We start from the raw sequence: 21,298 nt of genomic DNA on the forward strand, positions 1-21,298 counted from the left end.
AGATCTATGAATGCAATGCAGAGTTCCTGATGTTGTCCTCAACATTTTTCTTGGACTTATCCGGCAACAAGGACCATGTCAGAGGTTCTCGTGCCAGGTCTAAAGCCACACTGACCATCGTGACACGCAATCTCTACCAGGCCATCTATAGACCAAGGGCAAAATGACAAAATCCCCTTCGCACACAGGATTGTGCTTATCTTCTTAAGGATGACAATGCTATCCATCAACATTGGAAAGAACATTTTCACAACTCCTCAACCGTGAATCCACAGTGGCAGCTGATACTCTCCAGACTATCCCCAGTGCCCTATGGTAGAATCCATGGGTGAGTCACCATCAATGGGAGAGCTATAATAGCAATCAACGGATGAAAAACAACAAAGCCTGAAGCTCTGATGGTATTCCAGCTGAAGTCTTAAAGCTGATGGACGTACGGTCAGATCAAGACTCCATGCACCCATCCTATGAATCTGGGAAAAAGAACTCCCCTGACTTAAGGAATGCACGATTATAACTATCTTCAAGAGAGATAAATCATGCAATGGAAACTGTCGAGGTAATCCCCTCTTGTCCATAGCAGGGAAAATCCGACATGCATTCTCTTGAATTCCTGAGGCTGAGGACTCCCCAAAGCCTGTCCACCAACTACAAGGCACAAGTCAGGAGTGTGATGGAATACTCCCCACTTGCTTGGATGAGTGCAGCTCCCACAACACTAAAGGAGCTTGACAATGTCCAGGACAAAGCAGCCTGCTTGATTGGCATCACGTCCACAAACATTCACTCCCTCCACCACCAACACACAGTAGCAGCATATGTACCATCTACAAAACGCACTGCAAGAATTCATCAAGGCTCCTTAGACAGCACCTTCCAAACCCATGACCACTAGCATCTAGAAGGACAAGGGCAGCAGACAGATGGGAACACCACCTCCTGGAAGTTCCCTTCCAAGTCACTCACCCGCCTGACTTGGAAATATATCGCCGTTCCATCGCTGGGTCAAAATCCTGGAACTCCCTTCCTAACAGCACTCTGGGTGTACCTACACCACATGGACTGCAGCAGTTCAAGCGGCAGCTTACCACCACCTTCCCAAGGGCAACTAGGGATGGGCAATAAATGCTGGCCCAGCCAGCCAAGCCCACAACCCATTAATGAATTTTTTACAAGTCCTCCCAAAATTAGTTGTGATCATAATACAGATCCAATTCAAGCTGGCCAGTCACAACAGAGTAAAATCAGAGACTTTTATGACAAGTCTGAATCTCAATCAGGGCTGTTCAGGTGCTCACTGACCATAGCCTTGGAGGGGGAAAGCTTAGTTCAATGTCCAGTGACCACTAAGGGAATGTGCGGATGCAGTTATCAGGTGAGGACAAAATAGATTTGAGTGAATACTCTATTAGTATCTTATCTCTCTTCCCTTCTATCAACATCCACCATCTAAGTTCACACAAAGAATGCCCACTTAGGATAAGGTACATTAGTTAACAAGGTAGTTAGTTAATGCCCACCACCTGAATACATTTACACTATAAAAAGAGATGCTCTAAAATGAACTTTATAAATTAAGGGATAGATATAAAGTGGTTTTATATTAAGGAGAGTCATGCTCCGCTATGTACCTGCTGGTAAAGGCTGATTCTGTGTATATATCCCTACACTGGGCTGTCCGTATGGAAGTCTGGTATAGTGATTACCAGTCTGGTGTGGGATTAGATCAGTAGGAACTCCACCACCATAGGCAGGCATTCTGTGTGCATTGGATGGTAAATCCTGCTGTTCAAAGACAAAAAAAACAAGCTTTAGACTTTCTGCAAAATTATCAATGGCTATTGATTTCTGGTGTTCACAGAAAATAGATAGAATTCTCAAAGCACTGATCAAAATCCCAAGTAATAAATTGGAATTTTGACAGTTTCTATTAAGCCAATGCCTTTGGTCATCAATAATTGCTATCATTGATAATTCTGTTCATATCACTGCATTATGGTTCTTAGATGTTGAATCACAAACTTTATTTCAAGAATAAAGGGCCTACAACAATATTCCAGCTCTCAAATTTACAACTGTCAAGATCTTAACTAAAGTGGGCAAGATCACAACTGATGTCACTACAGTGGGGACTTCTAGTGAAATGCTCATGGTAAATTAGTTGATGCACCATTTTTACAATGAGCTAAGTTCCATAATCATATGATGCATAAACCATTATTCTGCTGCTAAGATGCAGCTGTATATAAGTTGGTTTGTCTCTTTAAATTGAAAAATCCAATTTCTATTAGCAAAATATGTCGGAGGTCATGTAGCGGTAAAGTTCTAGACTATGATATCTGTACAGAATGAGATACAATTTAAATACATTACTACCAGATCCCTGGCCTATGCCCCAAAGTACAAACAGAGATGCAAAGAATAACATGCAGCACATAGAGTTTAGTAGCTTCTCCCCCTTTGTCATTTTAAAGAGTTGAAGACACACTAAGCAGTTCTTGTAAAGTACACAACATTAGTATTAAAGGAGGAGTGGGGACGTACTCACTAAATTTGCTATTTCCAATAGGTAATGAACAGTGTACGATATGTGCCAGATTTTGGCACATCAGTGAGCCATGGTCAGGAGCATGAAAGGAGGAAGGTGTTTTAAACAGTTAATCTATTAGATGTGGGGGCAATAAAACAAATAGCATGCCAAATTTCTGCAGTGAACAAAGGATTATAGATAAAAAACAAAAACAGAATTACCTGGAAAAACTCAGCAGGTCTGGCAGCATCGGCGGCGAAGAAAAGAGTTGACGCTTCGAGTCCTCATGACCCTTCGACAGAACTTGAGTTCGGACTCGAGTTCTGTCGAAGGGTCATGAGGACTCGAAACGTCAACTCTTTTCTTCGCCGATGCTGCCAGACCTGCTGAGTTTTTCCAGGTAATTCTGTTTTTGTTTTGGATTTCCAGCATCCGCAGTTTTTTTGTTTTTATCAAAGGATTATAGATGATGTTTCATACAGATACAATCCATGTATTATAAAGAATATGACACAATGAGTTGGAGAAGTTACATCAAAAATTAGATTAATGAGAATACAGAGCACATCAGTATGTCAAAATGTTACACTGAGTAAAATGTATATATATTATTACATATCACACACACAAGGCAGAATTTGACAGTGTGGCATTAAGGAACCCGAACAAAACTGAAGTCAATGGGAATTGGGGGAAAACTCCACTGGTGGGAGTCAGGTGGTTGTGGTTGTTGGAGGTCAACTGTCTCAGTCCCAGGACATCATTGCAGAAGTTCCTAGGCCCAATCATCTTCAGCTACTTCATCAAAGACCTTCCCTCCATTATAGGGTCAGAAGTGGGGACGTTTGCACAATGTTCAGTAACATTCGTGACTCCCCCGATACTGAAGCAGTCGGTGTCCATATGCAGCAAGGCCAGGACAACATTAGGCTTGGGCTGATAAATGGCAAGTAGCATTTGCACCACACAAGTGCCAGGCAATACTCTCTCTGATAAGAGAGAACCTAATCATCTCCCCTAGATATTCAACAGCATTACCATTGTTGAATCTTCAACTACCAACATCCCTGGGTTACCGCTGATGAGAAACTTAACTAGACTAACCATATAAATACTGTGGCTATAAGAGCAGGTCAGAGCTTGGGAATTCTGCGGTAAATAACTCACCTCCTGACTGCCCAAAACCTGTTCACCATTTACAAGGCACAAGTCAGAAGTATGATGGAATACTCTCCGTTTATCTGGATGAGTGCAACTTCAACAAAACTCAAGAAGCTCAACACCTTCTGGATAAAGCAGCCCACTTAATTGGCACTTCATCCAGCACCTTAAACAGTCACAGCCTCCACCACCGACACACAGTGGCAGCCGTATGGACTACCTACAAGATGCACTGCAGCAATCCATCAAGGCTCAGTCAACAGCACCATTCAAACCCATGACCTCCACCACCTAGAAGGACAAGGGTAGCAGGTACATGGGGAAAAAATTACCTGCAAGTTCCCCTCCAAGTCACACATCATCCTGGCTTGAAACGATATCGCCATTCCATCGTTGTCACTAGGTCAAAATCCTGGAACTCTGGGTGTACCTACACCACATGGACTGCAGTGGTTCAAGAAGGCGGCTCACCGCCACCTTCTCAAGGGCGACTAGGGACGGACAATAAATGCTGGCCTCGCCAGCAATACCCACATCCCATGAAATAATTTTTTAAAAATCAAGTGTTATAATAAAAGGTATGGGCTACGTCAACATGTTAGTGAGTGTACCAGTATTTACTGTAATTTTAATATCTAGGCTTTAATCAGGAATTCGTTTCTATCTCACCTCTGTTTTATTAGGAGCATGCCGTTTCTTTCTGGGTGCTTTCTTTTTCTTCTCTTCAGTAGTATTAGGTTTTTCCAGCTTTGGTGGTTCTGCAGCAGTTTTTTCTGGTTCTGGAATGATTGGCACAGGTGGTTCCTCCTCTTCTGGGGGAAGCGGCAGTGGTTCTAAGTAGTAACTACGTGGTTTTGGTTTTAGGTGTGTGTGGTACAACAGGAGCCTGTGCTGCTCTTCAAATTTGGTCACCTTGCGGTCAACACGAACTGTTCCAAACCATCCCCAAGAGAGAGGAGCGGAGTGCTTCATCCCTTCAAATACATCCCATGGTGAAATCTTCTGTTTAGTGGAGACCTGTAACCCCTACACCATGAAAAAGAACAGATGTAAGCAGGGACAGTGCATTTTTTTTTCATTGATGAAATGAGGGGAAAAACTAGCCTGAATTACTAAAACTTAAAATCTAAAATTCAAGTTGAGAATAAAACATTAAAATGACTTCCAAAACTGGAACAATACTAGTCAATACTTCATAACTTTTGGAATAGATTTTGAGAATTGAAACAAATGAAGAAGGGAGATTTTTCTTCCCTTTCTGATCGGCAGCAGTGAAATGCAGTGTTATGTTCATATACATATTTTCAGCATCAGATTAACCCATGCTGAGTTCCTGCCAGAATAGCCAGTTGCACTGAGGTCAAGTTGCTTGGGACAGCAGAATGTTAATGCAGGGCTCCAACACTTACAGCAGTGGGGACAGGTAATCTGGAAGACTGAAAACATTCTGGTCCTTCTGGGAATAGTTGCAAAATATGTCAGTGTGAATTGGCTCAAAATAAATTCCACTCATTGATGGGTCTGGCAGTGCTGCATGCCTATGTTATACTACCATAAGTAGTACCCAGCATTGCTCGAACGATAATGAGAGTACATGGCTCATAGCTTCATTCGGTTTGTTAGTTGAAAAAATGAGTACAGGCTCACACCTTAATTTCTAGTGCTGATCTTGAAATCAAGAAAGACTACATTACATAGCACTTTTAATATTGTAGAATATCCCAAGGGGTATCACAGCTCAAGGTCCAAACCAGGCATGAGTAGAGAAGATATAATGGATATGACTGAAAGTATAATTGAAGACACATGTATTAAAGATGCTTTTGAAAGTCTTTTGTTCCTCCTGTAACTTTCAGGCTTTTACAAGCCAAGCTTTTTGTGACATTATTATTATTTTGTGATTTATCCTGTCATTATGCTTTAACTTTATTAAATGTGCTGCATTATGGGTGTTGGTTTTTCACCCTGGTCTCTCCTAGAATAAAACGTTTATGCTGCTCTCATCAATTGTGACATTGAAAGTCCACAATATAATGAAGGTTTAGGGTTGATCACTGAGATTTATAGTGTTGAAATCTTTAGAAAGTCATAAATTCCCAACTACCTATAAACTATACACAATGCCTATTCAATTCCTAAGATCTCCAAGGCATAAGCAGCGGGTTGAAGCACGGGTAAGGCACCACAGTGAATCATTTCTAGTATCTAGCAATGACCCAATTGCATTCCCAGTTGCTCTGTATTCATCTCTCCCTCTTACATTAGTATCTCATTTTGCCCCATTAGAACAGAATAAAAAGATAGCATGATGATTAGTTTGCTGCAGGGAATCTTGATCTTGATTTCAGCAGAAATCTCTAAGCTCACACTTTATCAAAGGGGATCAGCACTGTCAGGTAATCAAATACTTGCCTCTTTCTTGAATATTGAGTCAAAGCCAGCAATCTTGTTTCCTTTGGTATCAATCAGAGAGCCTTGGGGTTCACAAGTGATGACATCTCTTGTCTGTTTGGGAAGTGGTAACAACTGTCGCACCTTCTCTAAACTTTCTGACTGTCGGTCCCCAAGCTCTTTCTAGGCCAATTATAAGAAGGAAAATAGAAAATATATGCATGGGAGAAACAAAAGGAGACATAACCATTTTTACATGTATGCACCTGGCTACATACTTAAACAGTGAGAAGAAAAATTACAAATTCTGAAGTTTGAAATTCCATGATATGGTGCTCCTGACCAAGAGTGCTGCTCACAGGGAGTGTTATTCAGGAAGTCACAGATTTGGATTCACATTCTTTAATTAACTGATAGAAAATCAAGGTCTGCAATCTTGGCTAGCACTCCTCGTTGGGAACGCCTGATCAGGGAATTAATCCATGAAAGTAAAAGAGGAAGCTCAAGTTTCATATTCATCAGAACACCTGAAATATGATGTTTTCAAATGCTGATTCATCAGTTATGCATTACCAGCATTTTTGCTTCACCATTATATATGTGGTCACAGTAGCAGAAATGGCTCATTTTTTAAAGTGCTCTGCTAATTGCAGGGTGGAGAGTTTTCCCACACTTAAGTGAAAAGGCAAATTTCACACCCTTGAGATACTGATGGAAAAAGAGGGGTTAAGCAGGAAACACTGGAAAGTAAAGCATTCAAAGGCACTTGCACAACTACTTGTGCATGTTTGTATATGTAAGGAACCCATCAGATGCTTTAGTCAGGGAGTGATACATGGATGCCAGAATTGAAGTATATCCTTTTGTTACTCAGATACTGGAAGCAATATTAAATTTCATCCATCAGAAGTACTGATGCGCAACCCTGTGGAATAAATTTAATTAGGATATAGATTAGGGAAACTCATGTTTAAACTATACAGTAATTGAGTCAAGCAATTCCTTAAATACTGCATCCAATTCTGGTCACTGAGGGATATACAAAGCCAGGAGGTGGTTCAGAGAAGAGCTAAGAGATTGATCCCGACTCTAAGAGGATAGTTGTATAGAATATAGAAAGACCGTAGAAAATTGGGCTCTGCAGTGTTAAAAGGAGGTGCTTGTATAAAGTGTAGATATGAGATAGTACTTAGTATTAAATACAATACAAATTAAACCAACAATAGAATTAAGAGGTACAGGTTTAGACCAGGAAAGTACAATTTCAGGATGTCATGCATCACAGAGTGACCAACATGTGTTACAGACTTGGAGCATAATGGAGCTAAACACCCTGTAATTATTTAAGAAACAGCTGAATGCTATGAAAAAATGGAAAGTTCTTTTTGATGAATCAGGAAAGGCAGATTGGCCTTCTTCATCCAAAATAATCTTATGATCTTGGGTAAATGTATTCAACTATTTTTACGGTAAGAAACAAGATGTTCAGGAACAAAGAAGAAATAGTTTTTACCCGAAGTTTCTTTACGAGGTTCATGTAGGCCCTCTTGTTCTCCTCCATACTGCCTTGCGAGATGCTTGACATGTCCGCTGCCAGAGTCCCATTAACTAGCACACTGAGCATATCGAGGACTGTAGTGAATAGCTCACTGGGAAACAAGACAGTCCTTTACTCTCAGAAGTATTTCACAGCAATATATACATACATTGTGTTGGCACCAGATGAATTTAGCAAATGAACACCAAGGGTCACAAATTAGTAATTAGGGGTAAAAAATCTAAGGCTAAATCTAAGGTTTCCTCCCGTGTAACCCAGAATACCAAGACCAATTGCAGCACCTCCACTCTAACAAACTGCAACTAATCCAGCAAAGAACAGAGATCAAACAAACCTCAGAGCTGAGGTCATCTTGGCTTGTATGACTCAGCTACTCACAAATTAAACTTGCTGAGCTGTTACTGAAGCTCAGCAAACCAAGTTTGAAATTGCACTGATGGCCAATTTTTTTTAGCAAACCAGTCATTATATGCTTTATGCTAGGATGAACTATGGATCCTGGAAATCTGGAATAAAAACAGAAAGTGCTGAAATACTCAGCGGGCCTGGCACCATCTGTGGAGAGAGAAACATAGTTAATGTTTCAGGTTAATGACATTTCATTAGAACCACAAAGGATTATTGATCTAAAAACATTAACTCTCTTCCTCTTTCCACAGATGCTGAGTACTTCCAGCATTTTCATGCTGTATGGAAGCACTGTATATTATAATATTCAAGAGCTAGCAATCCTTACAGTACATTTAGATTGCAGCACTGCTCTTTATCGTCATTCATTTATGGGATATGGGTGTTGCTGGCTAGGCCAGCATTTATTGCCCATCTCTAATTGCCCTTGAGAAGGTGGTGGTGAGCTGAGTACAGATAGCAGTCCATAAGGTATTTTAAAGCAACAGGTAGTTCACAGAATTGGATGGTTTTATTATATATCACACTGCAGATATGACTGGAGATGGAGCAGCTGCACTGCTGGAAGCAGATCAGATGGTGGATATCAGGTCAGTGCACTCCCATTCTCAGGGCAGACAGCACTATTTGTCTATGTTTTTATAGCTATTCAAAAAAGAGTTCAAAGTTACAATGGAGTTATATTGCTTGAGTACATTTCATTCTAAGTTACTCCTCAATAAGCACAATGCAATGGTTTGCATAAAACAGTAATCTACTGTATGTACTAGTTACATAATTAAGAAAGTAGATCCCAAATATAAATAACCAATTACAACCAATTATTACTCTGATAAACGACAGGTTATTTACAAATGATTTCTTAAAAATACATTGGTTTGCCAAATATTTAAACGATGCTATTAGTTCAGAAATTTAAACAATTCTGCATTGGAATAATACATAAACCATTTTAGCTATGAGATCATCTCTTACATAAGGTTACATATGGCATGGAAACAGGGCATTCAGCCCAACTAGTCAATGCTGGTGCTAATGCTCCACTCGAGCTTCTTCCCAATATTTCGCACCTAAATTTACCATTGTAGTCCTTCTCTCTCACATGCTTGTCTAGGTTCTCCTTAAATGCATCTGCTTGGCCTTTTGTTTTCCCCAAAAGAGACCCAGCCTATCAATCCTTTCCTGATTTGGATATCCACACATTTCTGGTATCATCCTTGTAAATCTTCTCTGCACCCTCTCCAATGTCTCCATAACCTTTATATAATATGGCGACCAAAATGTCACACAGCACTCCAACTATGGTCTAACTAAGGTTCGATACAAGCTGAGCATAATTTTTGGTTTGATTTTCTTTATGGCTCTGCTAATCTGTGATACAACATTTAGTACTCGATGTGCTAATACTCAAAGATCCCTTGGTTCCTGTGCCCCACCTAGACTTGCACCTTCCAATTAATAAGTGACTTACGTATTCTTCCTACCAATATGTATTACTTCAGATATATGTGTTGAACTTCATTTGGCAATTACTTGCCCATTCTACTAGTTTATTAATGTTGTCTGATAATTAATTGCAGTCCTCTCAGCATTGACTAACCCCCCAATTTCAAAATTGTGTTGTTGATTCCAAAGTCCAAATTGCTGATGTAAATTGTGAATAGCAGTGATCGTAGCTCTGATCCTTATGGAACACCACCTCCCATCTTCTGCTAACCTGAATAATTATCTTTTGTTCCCATTCTTTCTTTCTATCTTGAAGCCAGCTGGCAATCCATTGTGCCTTATTTTCCCCAACTCCATATTCTCTGACCTTATTCATGAGTATTACAAAGCACCTAATCAAATGCCTTTTGAAAATCCAGATAAATCACATTACTTCAAGCCAATTATGTATTTCATTAGTTCACAGTTGACTACCTATATGCTTCATAAATTTACTTTGGTGTGTATACATGTGTGAAGAAAGAGAGAGAGAAAGGATACCAATACTTCTAACAATATTCGTAACTATAGTGCATACTTGTTGGACTGCATGTCAACTGTTCCACTGCTGATTATGTCCAAGAGAAGAACAGCCCACTCAGTGGTCCCTTGTGTGCTACGTTGGACAGTATCGAACATCCCACCCACCTAAAATCAGAAACAAAGAACACATTCAATTAGTGATTATCCTTTAAAAAACTACCTGCCCCCAGTGCTCAGGGTAACTCAGCATTGATGAGGTTTCAATTTAAAATTTAATTTCCCCAATAACATCGTTAGTCGCTATTTCTCTTAAGGTGTGCTCTCTTATTTCCTCCTATTAAAGTGCCACTTTACCTTGGGGGTGGAATTTTTCAGGAACGTAAACTGTGCCTGAGTTTAGTTGATTCGAAAATGAAACACCGGACCAGAGGAGCTTGGAACTGAGTCAATTCTCTATGGTAGACTTTGCAATCCTGTATCTTACTGAGATATTCATAAGCCCGAATTTTTTGCTTGTCAGGCCTGCGCAATTGGCAGGTCCAGGAGCAGATGGGAAACGGGTCCCTGACCGTGTTTCACACTGGCTGAGAAAGGCTCAGCACTGCCAGTGGGGGTGGGAAGAGGGCAGGTGCCAATGTCACAATGGGTGCTGGTGAACACTTCCAGTGATCTCCCTGGAGGCAGGCAGTTACCTCAGGGAGCCGCAGACCTCCACAGAATAAACAAAACATCAAAAATGCTGCAAAATATGCCCACGCAGCACAATCAAGCATCTGAAAGCATGCCTCACAAAGAACCAGTCTCTAGATATTTCTTTTTATTTTATTTCACCACGGAGATTTCATCTTGCCCTGGACTGAGGTATGAGAAACAATGTAAATGCCACCTGGCTGACTTGCCCATCCACCAACCGTAAAAGTGGACGGGTCGTGAAAAATCACTTCCAGTTGCCTCCTTAATAGGGTTAATTGCTGGTGCCTGCGCTTTCGACTGCCGCGCGCTCCTGCCGAGTGAGATATCAGGCAAGTGCGTGCGGACATCAGGACACCCGCCCAATGTTATCTCGCACTATTTCGCGGCTGGACGCGTTGGGCATGCGCCCGCCCATGAGACGTAAAATTCTGGCCATAGTACAGTAGAAAGTTATCATAGCTGACCAGCCAGCTTAGCTCATTAATATGATGTGAAATATTGATCTATCCCTGAGGCTAGTGATACCTCCCAGTCAATTTTAAATAACCCTGCAAGCAGTCAATGTCTTCATGAGTAGTAGGAATTGAGGTGGAAAGAGCCTGAAACTTAATTAACAATTTGTATTGGAACTTGAAAGGTTTAGCTGGTAAATTATGCACATATTAATCAAAAAGACTGAACTATACCAACCAAAAACTAATCCCCAGACCATCAGAAAGAACAGAAAACCAATGCACACTGGAAATGAATGCAAAATGGTCATTTTCTAATAAGCAAGCATTTGAGCAAAGGACTCTAATTTGGTTCAAGCAGCCTTGAATAAGAACGTGGCACAAGGCAGTCCTGTGACCGAGGGTTACTGTGTATTGCATCTTTTAGGCAGAAACAGATGCTATCCTGACAGCCTGTGTACTTGACATACACTTTAGGAAGGGGCTTTGATGAAATCACCTGAAGACCTGGATACCTGTAAGCATGCTGTACAGGTGACCACAAAGCATCACTGAAGAGGGAAAAAGCAAAATATGCTGAAAATCTCAAATAAAATCAGAAAAGGCTGGCTATACTCAGCAGGTCAGGCACCATCTGTGGAGAAGAATAAAGGTAACATTTCAGGTTGCAGCCTGAAATGTTAACTCTGTTTCTGTCCGCAGATGCTGCCTGGCACGCTGAGTACCACCAGCATTTTCTGTTTTTATTACCGGAGAGAGCAATATTGTCTGATGCCATGATTGGATCCAACTGAAGTAGTTTTCTGCTTACAATACCAACAGGTAACCTTACGAGTACAGGCTTTTCAATGATGAAAGTAAACTTAAAACTCAAATTCACTACAACATTGCTGTCTTTGTGATCATCAAAGTCACCGTTATACTGTTACCAAGTAAATTGCAGGTACACTCTGATAGTGACAGTTATAATTAAGTTTTTATTGAGCTTATGATGATTTAGATGCAACTGACTGTTAACAAATTAATTTAGATATACTGTAGTTGCCAATCTTGTGACGTAATCAATTTCTAATTTTTGGAAGTAGTAGTGGGTAGCGGCAAAGATCTATTCAATATCTATTCAATATTTCACTAATACAGGCTACATATTGGAATTCTTTAACGCAATGCTTTTGATACACTGGAAATGTCGCATGGGATTTAACATTCTTTTCTGCTCCTCATTCTCCAGTGTTATGATGGATGAAACAGTAACATGCTCCAGCTAAGAGCCACTGCTCTTTACTTGTTCAGAACCTAACATATGGAAATCATTTACAAAAAAAAAAACTATTTTAAAAAGAGACTGCTCACTCTTTATAAGCTCTAAATCCTACAGTAAAGAGGAAGCTATATGTTCTTGCATTTATGCTTTGGGACTTTAAAGCATTTTTTTGGGAAAATAAAGCAATGCACAGAGACAAAAAGTGGTAAAAGTGCTAATGTCTTTCTATCTGGAAGCTGTTTCCCCAAAAACTTTAAACAATAAGCATGACTCAGTAATCTTCAACAAATCATGCCCACAGACTGGCAGTTATTGCCTGGCAGAGATCCTCTTTTCAGGCTGTGAACATGGAGACTGAAAAGTAAGATACTAAATAAATGCAGGGCTTTTTTTCAGTTAAAGAACATAATTATTTGTGTAAATAAGGTTAAGGGAAACAAAAATGAGTAAGGTAAGCACGGAGGAATGGAATGAAATGAAACAATGGCCAAATGTAAACTGGGGAGGAAGTGAATGACTAAGAAGGATTGGCCCAGTAATTATTTTCTACTTAAACCATTCTTACAAGGTTTAGGCGAAGTTTCAGTGCTTCATGCATCATCTGTTTGGCTTTACAGTCATCCTGGTACTGGTCTTCACGCCAATTTGTTACAATCTGAGAAAGATAAATAGTATAATTATTGGATTTATCTTTTGGTGGTCAGTTAGTCAGTGCCATCCTTACTACAAAGTAATTTACTATCAGAAAGATATTGATAAGAGTACCCAAAGAGGACATTGCTGCTTCAGCAGGGAGTTACAACAAGTTCAAAAGAAAGTAAACTCCAAGTATCATCACACTGACGCCTCTTGAGGGACTAACAGAAAATGTTTTCAGAAACATGTGAAATTATTTGAGGTTTGAATGCAACTTTTATACAAAAATGTTAATCTAGATTCTTTAAACCCTTCACATAACATCAATCCTTATAGCGGTTTTCATTGCTCAGTATTGGAAAAACTATCTGCACTAAACTCGAATGTAGCTCTTTAAGGCTTGAAAAGAATTATACTTCAAATCCAATCAAAATCTGGAGAGTAGATACAGCACTTATACAGCCATGCAAACCAATAAATGCTGAACTCAAATTCCTATTCTTTATTGAGTTAGCTCATATATGTCAGGGTGATGGAAGTGTTACATTTGGTCTCAATTTCTCCTGATAAGGAAAAAGGGAGGATCAGGAAAGCATTCAGGGTTTACACTCTTGATCACTGTCCTGTTGGAAAGTGCTTGTGTGTGGACATTGGGTGAAGACAAAACTTGACTTAGCTGTATTGCGCTCTACAGTTACTCACTCCGTAGGCTCATACATGAAAATGGCCACTTGGTTGAGGCAGTAGATGCTGTTGGAGCTCATGTAACATTTCCAGCAAAGAGAATGTTTTCACGAGCAGATAACAAAACTGGAGGCAAATTCCATCAATTTCTAGGACAAAATAAGATTCTAAAGTTGTTACATCCAGCATAGGAAGCAGCTGTTGTATTACATGTTTATTTTGAAGTTCAATTCCTTGACAATAGCCGATAAGATACAATTTTCTTGGAATGCAGCAGGCTTTGGAGAGATATTACATTCCAGTACCACGCATAAGTGCACAGGAGCTTTTGTTGCCCATAACAACATGATTGTAGGATCTGCATTCTGTATCTACTCTTATGGCATTACATTCTTAATATAATATTGTTCCTTAATGCTACACTATTACATTAATGTGCAGTTCATACTTTTTACTATGTGATACTTGAAACCAAAAATGAAGTCGGAAGATCATGGCGGTGAATCACATATTTCCCATTGGTTCACTTTGGAATCATCCTGATGGCCCAGGGGGCAAATGCACAGTTCAATGCAGCCACAAAGACCAGGGAGTTACAGGTTAGAATCATAGAATCACGACAGCATAGCAGGAGGCCAATAAGCCCGCCAAGTCCATGCTGGCTCAAATCAATAGCAGTTTAGCTTGTCCTCCTCCCCTGCTCTTCTTCCCTGTAGCCCTCCAATTTATTTCTGTTCATACGTTTATCTAATTCCCTTTTGAAAGTCATGACTGATTCTGCCTCCTCCACACTCTCAGGCAGTGCATTCCAGAACCTAAGCATTTGCTGCATTAAAAAGATTTTCATGTTGCCTTTGGTTCTTTTTGCCAATCACCTCAAATCTGGATACTCTTCTTCTTAACCCTTCTGCCAATTGGAACAGTTTCTCTCTATCTACTTTGTCTACACTCCACTTGATTTTGAATACCTTTATCATATCTCTTCTCAACCTTCTCTTCTTTAAGGAGAGCAGCCCCAGCTTCTCCAATATATCCATGCAACTGAAGTCCCCCTCTCATCCCTGGAACCATTCTCATAAATCTTTTAAGCTCCTCCTCTAAAGCCTTCACATCCTACCTAAAGTGTGGTGCCCAGGATTGGAAGCAGTACTCCAGTTGAGATTGAATCAGTGCCTTATAAAGGTTTAGCATAACTTCCTTGCTTTTATACTCTATGGCTCTATTTATAAAAACCAGGATCCCACATCCCTTTTTTAACCTCTTTCTCAACCTGCCCGATTTATGCTTCAACCTTCAACGGTTTATGCACATATATCCCCAGGTCTCTCTGTTCCAAAACCTCCTTTAGAACAATACCTTCATTTTTTTATATTGCCTCTCCTTGTTCTTCCTACCAAAATGTATCACTTCACACTTTGCTGCATTAAGTTTCATCTATCACTTGTCCACCCATCCCATCAGGCTGTCTATATCCTTCTGAAGTCTATCATTATCCTCCTCACAGTTCCAATACTTCCAAATTTGATGTAATCTACGAATTTGGAAATTGTGCCCTGTACACTTAAGTCTGGGTCATCAATATAAAAAAAGTAATACCTATTATTGACCCCTGGGGAACCCCACTGTATATCTTCCTTTAGTCCAACAGACTGGAGATTACATATATTGCCTATGCTATTCCCCAATATCAGCTGGCGAGGTAGAAGAGGTTCTCCAACTGGCTTCAATGCCCCTGATTGGGAGGGGAAAGGTCAGTTAGCTTGTTTTGCAAACAGTTCGGAGTACAAGAGAAAGGAAAATTTACTGCAAATATATTGAACTTTGATAAGAATACAGCCAGAGTACTGCATACAGTTTTGGTTTCCTTTATTAAAGGAGGGTATACTTGCCTTACATGGGGTGCAATGAAAGTTCACTAGATTGATTTCTGAGATGAGTGAGATTAAGTAGAATGGGCTTATATTCTCTGGAGTTTAGAGGAATTAGAAGTGATCTTATTGAAATGCATAAAAATTCCTAGAGGGCTTGACAGGATATGTGCCAAGAGACTGTTTTTTTCCAGCTGAAGAGTCTAGAACTAGAGGGGGGGTGATAGTCTCAGGATAAGGGGTTGGCAATTTAGGAAGGAGATGAAAATTCTTTACTTAGAGGGTTCTGAATCTTTGGAATTCGCTCCCCATAGGGATTGGGATGTTCAGTCATTGATTATATTCAAGACTGAAGTCAATAGTATTTTGGACTAAAGGAATCAAGGGATATGGGAATAGTGCAGGAAGGTGAAGTTGAGGCAGATTACCAGCCAAGATCTTATTAAATAGCAAAACAAGCTTATGGGGGCCATACAGCCTACCCTTGTTCTTATTTATGTTCTTATGCATCATCTCTTGACTGTTGTTCAGCTGCAGATTGCACAGATATCTGGATTTGGCTAGCCAATGTCTCCTAGTTTAACAGACCGCTGATGTTTGTTGTTCAAGCTCAGCGGTGCAGGACAGCCAAGGTTTCCAATATCTGTGGAGCTACACTTCAGCAAGAAAAATGCTTAAAGGAAATAACAGCAGACAATTGGAGGAAGGGAACTTTTTCAATTTTCCGATAGCAGCATTCTAATCCTACTGTACTTGGCACTATAGTCCTGTTCCACCTGACTGTACAAACTAAGAAGAAGTAGCTTCCCTCTAATTTATTTATTCTATGTTGAGTCTGAATAATTGAGATGACAGACTGGTAGAAAGGCAAAAACAATACACATGTTTCAAATCCCTGTTTGGATACTCAAAGGTTATCAAGCTAGCATAGTTGATTGTGCTCCAGCCCCTGTCAGAAGCTTGAAGCCCCGCGATGAAGAGCTGTAGCTATGAGGATAGATTGGAGAGGCTGGGACTGTTTTCCTTGAAGAAGGTTGAGAGGAGGTTTGATAGAGGTATTCAAGATCCTGAGGGGTATGACAGGGTAAATAGTGAGAAACTGTTCCCACTCAAGAGAACATTAATAACTAGAGGGCACAGGTACAAAATAATTGGCAAAAGGAGTAAATGTGATGTGAGGAAATTTTTTTTCACCCAGATCTGGAGTCTGGAACAAACTTCCTGCAGGGGTGGTGGAGGCAGATTCGATGCAGGTATTCAAAAAGGAATTGGATTGCTACCTGAGAGAATGTGTCAGGTTACAGGGATAAGGCAGGGGAGTGGGACTAGGTGGAATGCTCTTTCAGAGAGCCAGTGCAGACTCGATGGGCCAAACAGCCTCCTTCTGCACTGTAAAGATACTGTGATTTCAGCACATAATTTAAGCTGATGCTCCAGGTCATTACTATGAGGGATGGAGGGGCAGGGGGGGGTGACGAGGAAGACGGGGAGCATGGGATAGGTGCAGGGTTTACATCTGAGGGTTGCTGGATGTTAAATCAAGGTTCTGCTCAAGGAGTTATTAAAGCTGAAATGGGAAGAGGGTAACACTAGAATTTCATAACAATGAGATCGGTTGATAGAAAGGTCTTCTTCAAATGAACCTAGCCAATTATCATAACATTATTTGATGGACCTAGCAGTGCAAAAGGACTGAAACAGACCAGTGTAATCACATCACCTATATCTGCCAAAACGCAACTCACTTTTCTTCCACAACTAGTAATTTTGAGGGTTACATTACCTGTTGGACCTGGCTGTAAAGGGAGGTGAGAAGCCCCTCCCTTTGTTCATCCTGCCCTTTCAGGCACGTCAGAACCAGCGAAAGAAATGGCTGTTGACTCAGCAGAGACATACTGTAGAGAAAAGTAAAGATTAAATAAAATATATTAATGTCCATGTAATGCCTCCAAATGATATTATCAAATTAATTTTGCCTTAATAAACAGAGTAATTGAATTCTGGTGCCATTTTTAATTACAAATTGTTTGATGATATTCAGGAAACAATTGAAGATGTTCTCTATAACCCTAGTTAAGAAACCCAAACTTACCTGCTCGTCAGGAACAGGGGTCTGGAACACCAAGTCCCAACAGTCTTCAGAGTTCCCGCGCATGCACAGACCTGGAGCAGGCTGTACATACGCAGTTCTTCATTTTTATGTTCTTCAGGCCCAGGACAGGTCCTGTGCGCCTGTGCATAGCAAAAGGGCATAAAAACTCACATCAGGTGACTGGGTGCAGGGCACCATGGCCAGCAAGTGCCCCAGGTAGGGGGCAAGGGAGGGGGACACGGAGAGGTCCTAAGAAGTGTCCCAGAGAGAGGGACAAAGACAGTGGACAGAAACACACCCCAGTTAAGAAAAAGAGAGGACCAGAGAGAAACAGGTTCCAAAGGGCTGCAAGGAGCAGACTTTAAGTGAAGTGAGCTCGGGAGAAGCCCTGATAATCGAAGAGGGCTCAGAAGAAGCCCTGAAGATAAGAGAAGGCAGCCTAAGGTTGGTGACTCTGTTGTGCTGTGGGCTGTTGAGGCAAAGGTACCCCTTTGGAGCAGTAGTGTTCTGCTTTACACGGCTGAAGAGCTGCAATTGTTCTTGTAGGTTGATGCTTATATGTTCTCCGGACACCAGGGGAACAGGATCTCAGAAGATGAGACGGAAACCCTACGAGGTGAGCCATCGTTGAAGCCATCCACATTAGAGCGGCTTTTGGAAAGAATTCCTAGGCAAGATCTTCAAAGGTGAAAATTGGAAACCTTCGTGAGAAAGACGAAGTTTCAGTGAGATTGGTTGACTCAGTGTTATGAGCATCTGGGTGGGTTGCTGAGAAATCCCTGGATTCTGTTTTGCTTGCACTGGCATTTATTGCTATTGTGATGTGTTCAACCAAAGTTGGCTTGTTAATTTATATGTATCTCATACTTACCCTGAATGTTAGAGTATAAGTTAGATATTGTAATTTTTTTTTTATTTTTCTAACCTTGTATATTAAAGTTTGTTTGTTCAAAACCCGTGGAATCTTGTGGCAATCTTCACTTAATAAGTATCTTGAATCTCAAGCTTTGTCTACTTTAAACAAAATGTTATTGATCCCTAACCAGGTCTCACCAACAACTTGGGGGTATGGCCAATGATTATAACACCCTATAGGTTAAAAATCAAGGTCTGCAGCATAAAACACCACTGAGGCTGAAAAACATAAAAAAAATAAGACAGAGGAATTAGAAAATAGTGAGGTCTGAAAAATTTACAGATTGTAGGAGAGAGGGAAGATCGAAGGAAGATGCATAGTTAGAGTTGGAGACAAAAGAGTCTTCAGTTTATTCAACACAGAAAGGACTGATGGCGTTCCTGAAGCTTGGAAGGAACAAGACAAGACATTTCAAAGGAACACCAACCATACGAGACAGAGAAACAAGAAAAGGAGTAACAGCAGTAAAGAAGTTCAGAGCTCAAGGCAAGAGGATGACTATCATATAGAAAACTTATTTTATGCTATCCAGGAGCGTAAAAAAAATGCATGATAATGTATTTAAGTTTACACTTTGATATCTACTGGATGCATTTTAAAATGGTGCAATATTAAGCATCCAATATCCAACTGAACAGGGAAGGGGAACGCTTGAATGCAGATACACATAAAATGCAGAATAACAGTGATTCCGATGCCACACCGAATGATTAGTTTGTGCAAGTGTGGTGCACCATCCTGACTGTAGATTTGTAGGCTTGTTACTGATCCGGGAAAATTACAATAATCAGGCAAGTGGTATTGTGCAAGTTGTTGAGGCTGTGGGCTGACAAATCTCCAGGTCCGGGTGGACTTCACCCTAAGGTCTTGAAAGAAGTAGCTGGTGCACTGGTTTTAATTTTCCAAAATTCCCTAGATTCAGGGAAGGTTCCATTAGATTGGAAAATAGCAAATATAACTCCTTTATTCAAAAAGGGAGGGGGACAGAAAGCAGGAAACTATAAGCTAGTTAGCCTAACATCTGTCATTGGGAAACTGTTAGAAGCTATTATTGAAGATGTTATAGCAGGGCACTTAGAAAAAAATCAAGGCAATCAGGCAAATTCAACATGGTTTTGTAAAAGGGAAATCATGTTTAACCAATTTATTGGAGTCTTTGAAGGAGTCACATGTGCCATGGATAAAGGGGAACAGTTGGATGTACTGTACTTAGATTTCCAGAAGGCATTTGATTAAAGTGCCACATCAAAGGTTATTGCAGAAAATAAAAGCTCATGGTGTAGGGGGTAACATATTGGCATGGATAGAAGGTTGCCTAGCTAACAGGAAGCAGAGAGTTGGCATAAATGGGTCTTTTTCTGGTTGGCAGGATGTGACAAGTGGTGTGCCACAGGGATCAGTGCAGGGGCCTCAACTTTTTACAATTATATAAATGATTTGGATGAAGGGACTGAAGGAATGGTCACTAAATTTGTTGACAACACAAAGATAGGTGGGAAAGTAACTTGTGAAGAGGATGTAAGGAGGCTACAAAGTAGCATAGATAGGTTAAGTGAGTGGGCAAAGATCTGGAAAATGGAGTATAACGTAGTCAAATGTGAAATTGTTCATTTGGCAGGAAGAATTAAAAAAAAGCTTATTATCTAAATGGTGAGAGATTGAGGAGCTCTGAGATTCAGAAGGAACTGGGTGCCCTCGTGCGTGAATCACAAAAGGTTAGTATGCAAGTACAGCAGGTAATTAGGAAAGCTAATAGAATGCTAACACTTATTATGAGGGGAATTGATTACAAAGTAGGGAGGTTACGCTTCAGTTGCGCAGGGCATTGGTGAGACCACATATGGAGAATTGTGTACATTACTGGTTTCCTTATTTAAAGAAAGATGTAAGTGTGTTAGAAGTTCAGAGAAGGTTTACCAGGAATGGGTTGGTTGTATTATGAGGAAAGGCTGCACAGTTAGGCTTGTATCCACTGGAATTTAGAACAGTAAGAGGCGACTTAATTGAAAACTTTAAGATCCTGAGGGGTTTTGACAGGGTGGATGTCAAGAGGATGTTTCCTCTTGGGGGGAATGTAGAACTAGGCGTCGTTGTTTAAAAATAAGGGGTCAATCATTTAACACAGGGATGAGGAGAAATTTTTTCTCTCAGAGGGGCTGAGAGATTTTGCAGCTCTCTTCCTCAAGAGAAGGTAGAAGCAGAGTCTTTAATTGGTTTTAACGCAGAGCTAGATAGATTCTTGATTAACAAAGGCGTGAAAGGTTATCGGGAATAGGCAGGAATGTGGGGTTGAGGTTACATTCAGATCAGCCATGGTCTTACTGAATGGCAGAGCAGGATTGAGGAGCCAAAAGGCCTATACCTAATTCGTATATTCATATGGAACCTGGCTAAGCACAGGCCAGCCTTTTTTTTTCTAAGGGGAAAGGGGGAAAGAAAAATTGAGCACTTGCCAATAGAATTACAAAAAGTGACAAAGCTAGAGTTCTGGGCCAGTTATACATATGTCTACCAGGGCATGTAATTCCATGCAAGGGTCATCAAACGATAATAATGGGGTAATTATATTAGCTGATTTTAACTTTCTGAACATTAATTGGGATTGACATAGTATTAAGGGCTTGGATAGAGTGGATTTCTTGAAATGTGTATAGAAGAACTATTTAGGTCAATATGT

The 21,298-nt window shown here is 40.4% G+C and overlaps 1 protein-coding gene across 8 annotated transcripts in view; it reads right to left on the minus strand.

Moving 5' to 3' along the window:
* The window catches only part of med12 (mediator complex subunit 12), a 205,234-nt gene that overhangs the window by 31,115 nt on the left and 152,821 nt on the right, over window positions 1–21,298 (minus strand). For 6 of the 8 annotated variants that reach the window (XM_041195238.1, XM_041195236.1, XM_041195242.1 and 3 more), the window contains 7 exons: window positions 17,397–17,508; window positions 12,991–13,080; window positions 10,072–10,181; window positions 7,596–7,731; window positions 6,104–6,265; window positions 4,361–4,717; window positions 1,632–1,785 (listed from right to left, as the gene is read on the minus strand). In XM_041195238.1, coding sequence (XP_041051172.1) covers window positions 1,632–1,785; window positions 4,361–4,717; window positions 6,104–6,265; window positions 7,596–7,731; window positions 10,072–10,181; window positions 12,991–13,080; window positions 17,397–17,508 — 1,121 coding nt within the window. The remainder of the gene's footprint in view (window positions 1–1,631; window positions 1,786–4,360; window positions 4,718–6,103; window positions 6,266–7,595; window positions 7,732–10,071; window positions 10,182–12,990; window positions 13,081–17,396; window positions 17,509–21,298) is intronic. The other 2 variants (XM_041195243.1, XM_041195237.1) reach the window with 1 other exon arrangement.

This window comes from Carcharodon carcharias, chromosome 9, assembly GCF_017639515.1.
Source record: "Carcharodon carcharias isolate sCarCar2 chromosome 9, sCarCar2.pri, whole genome shotgun sequence".
Lineage (NCBI taxonomy): Eukaryota > Metazoa > Chordata > Chondrichthyes > Lamniformes > Lamnidae > Carcharodon > Carcharodon carcharias.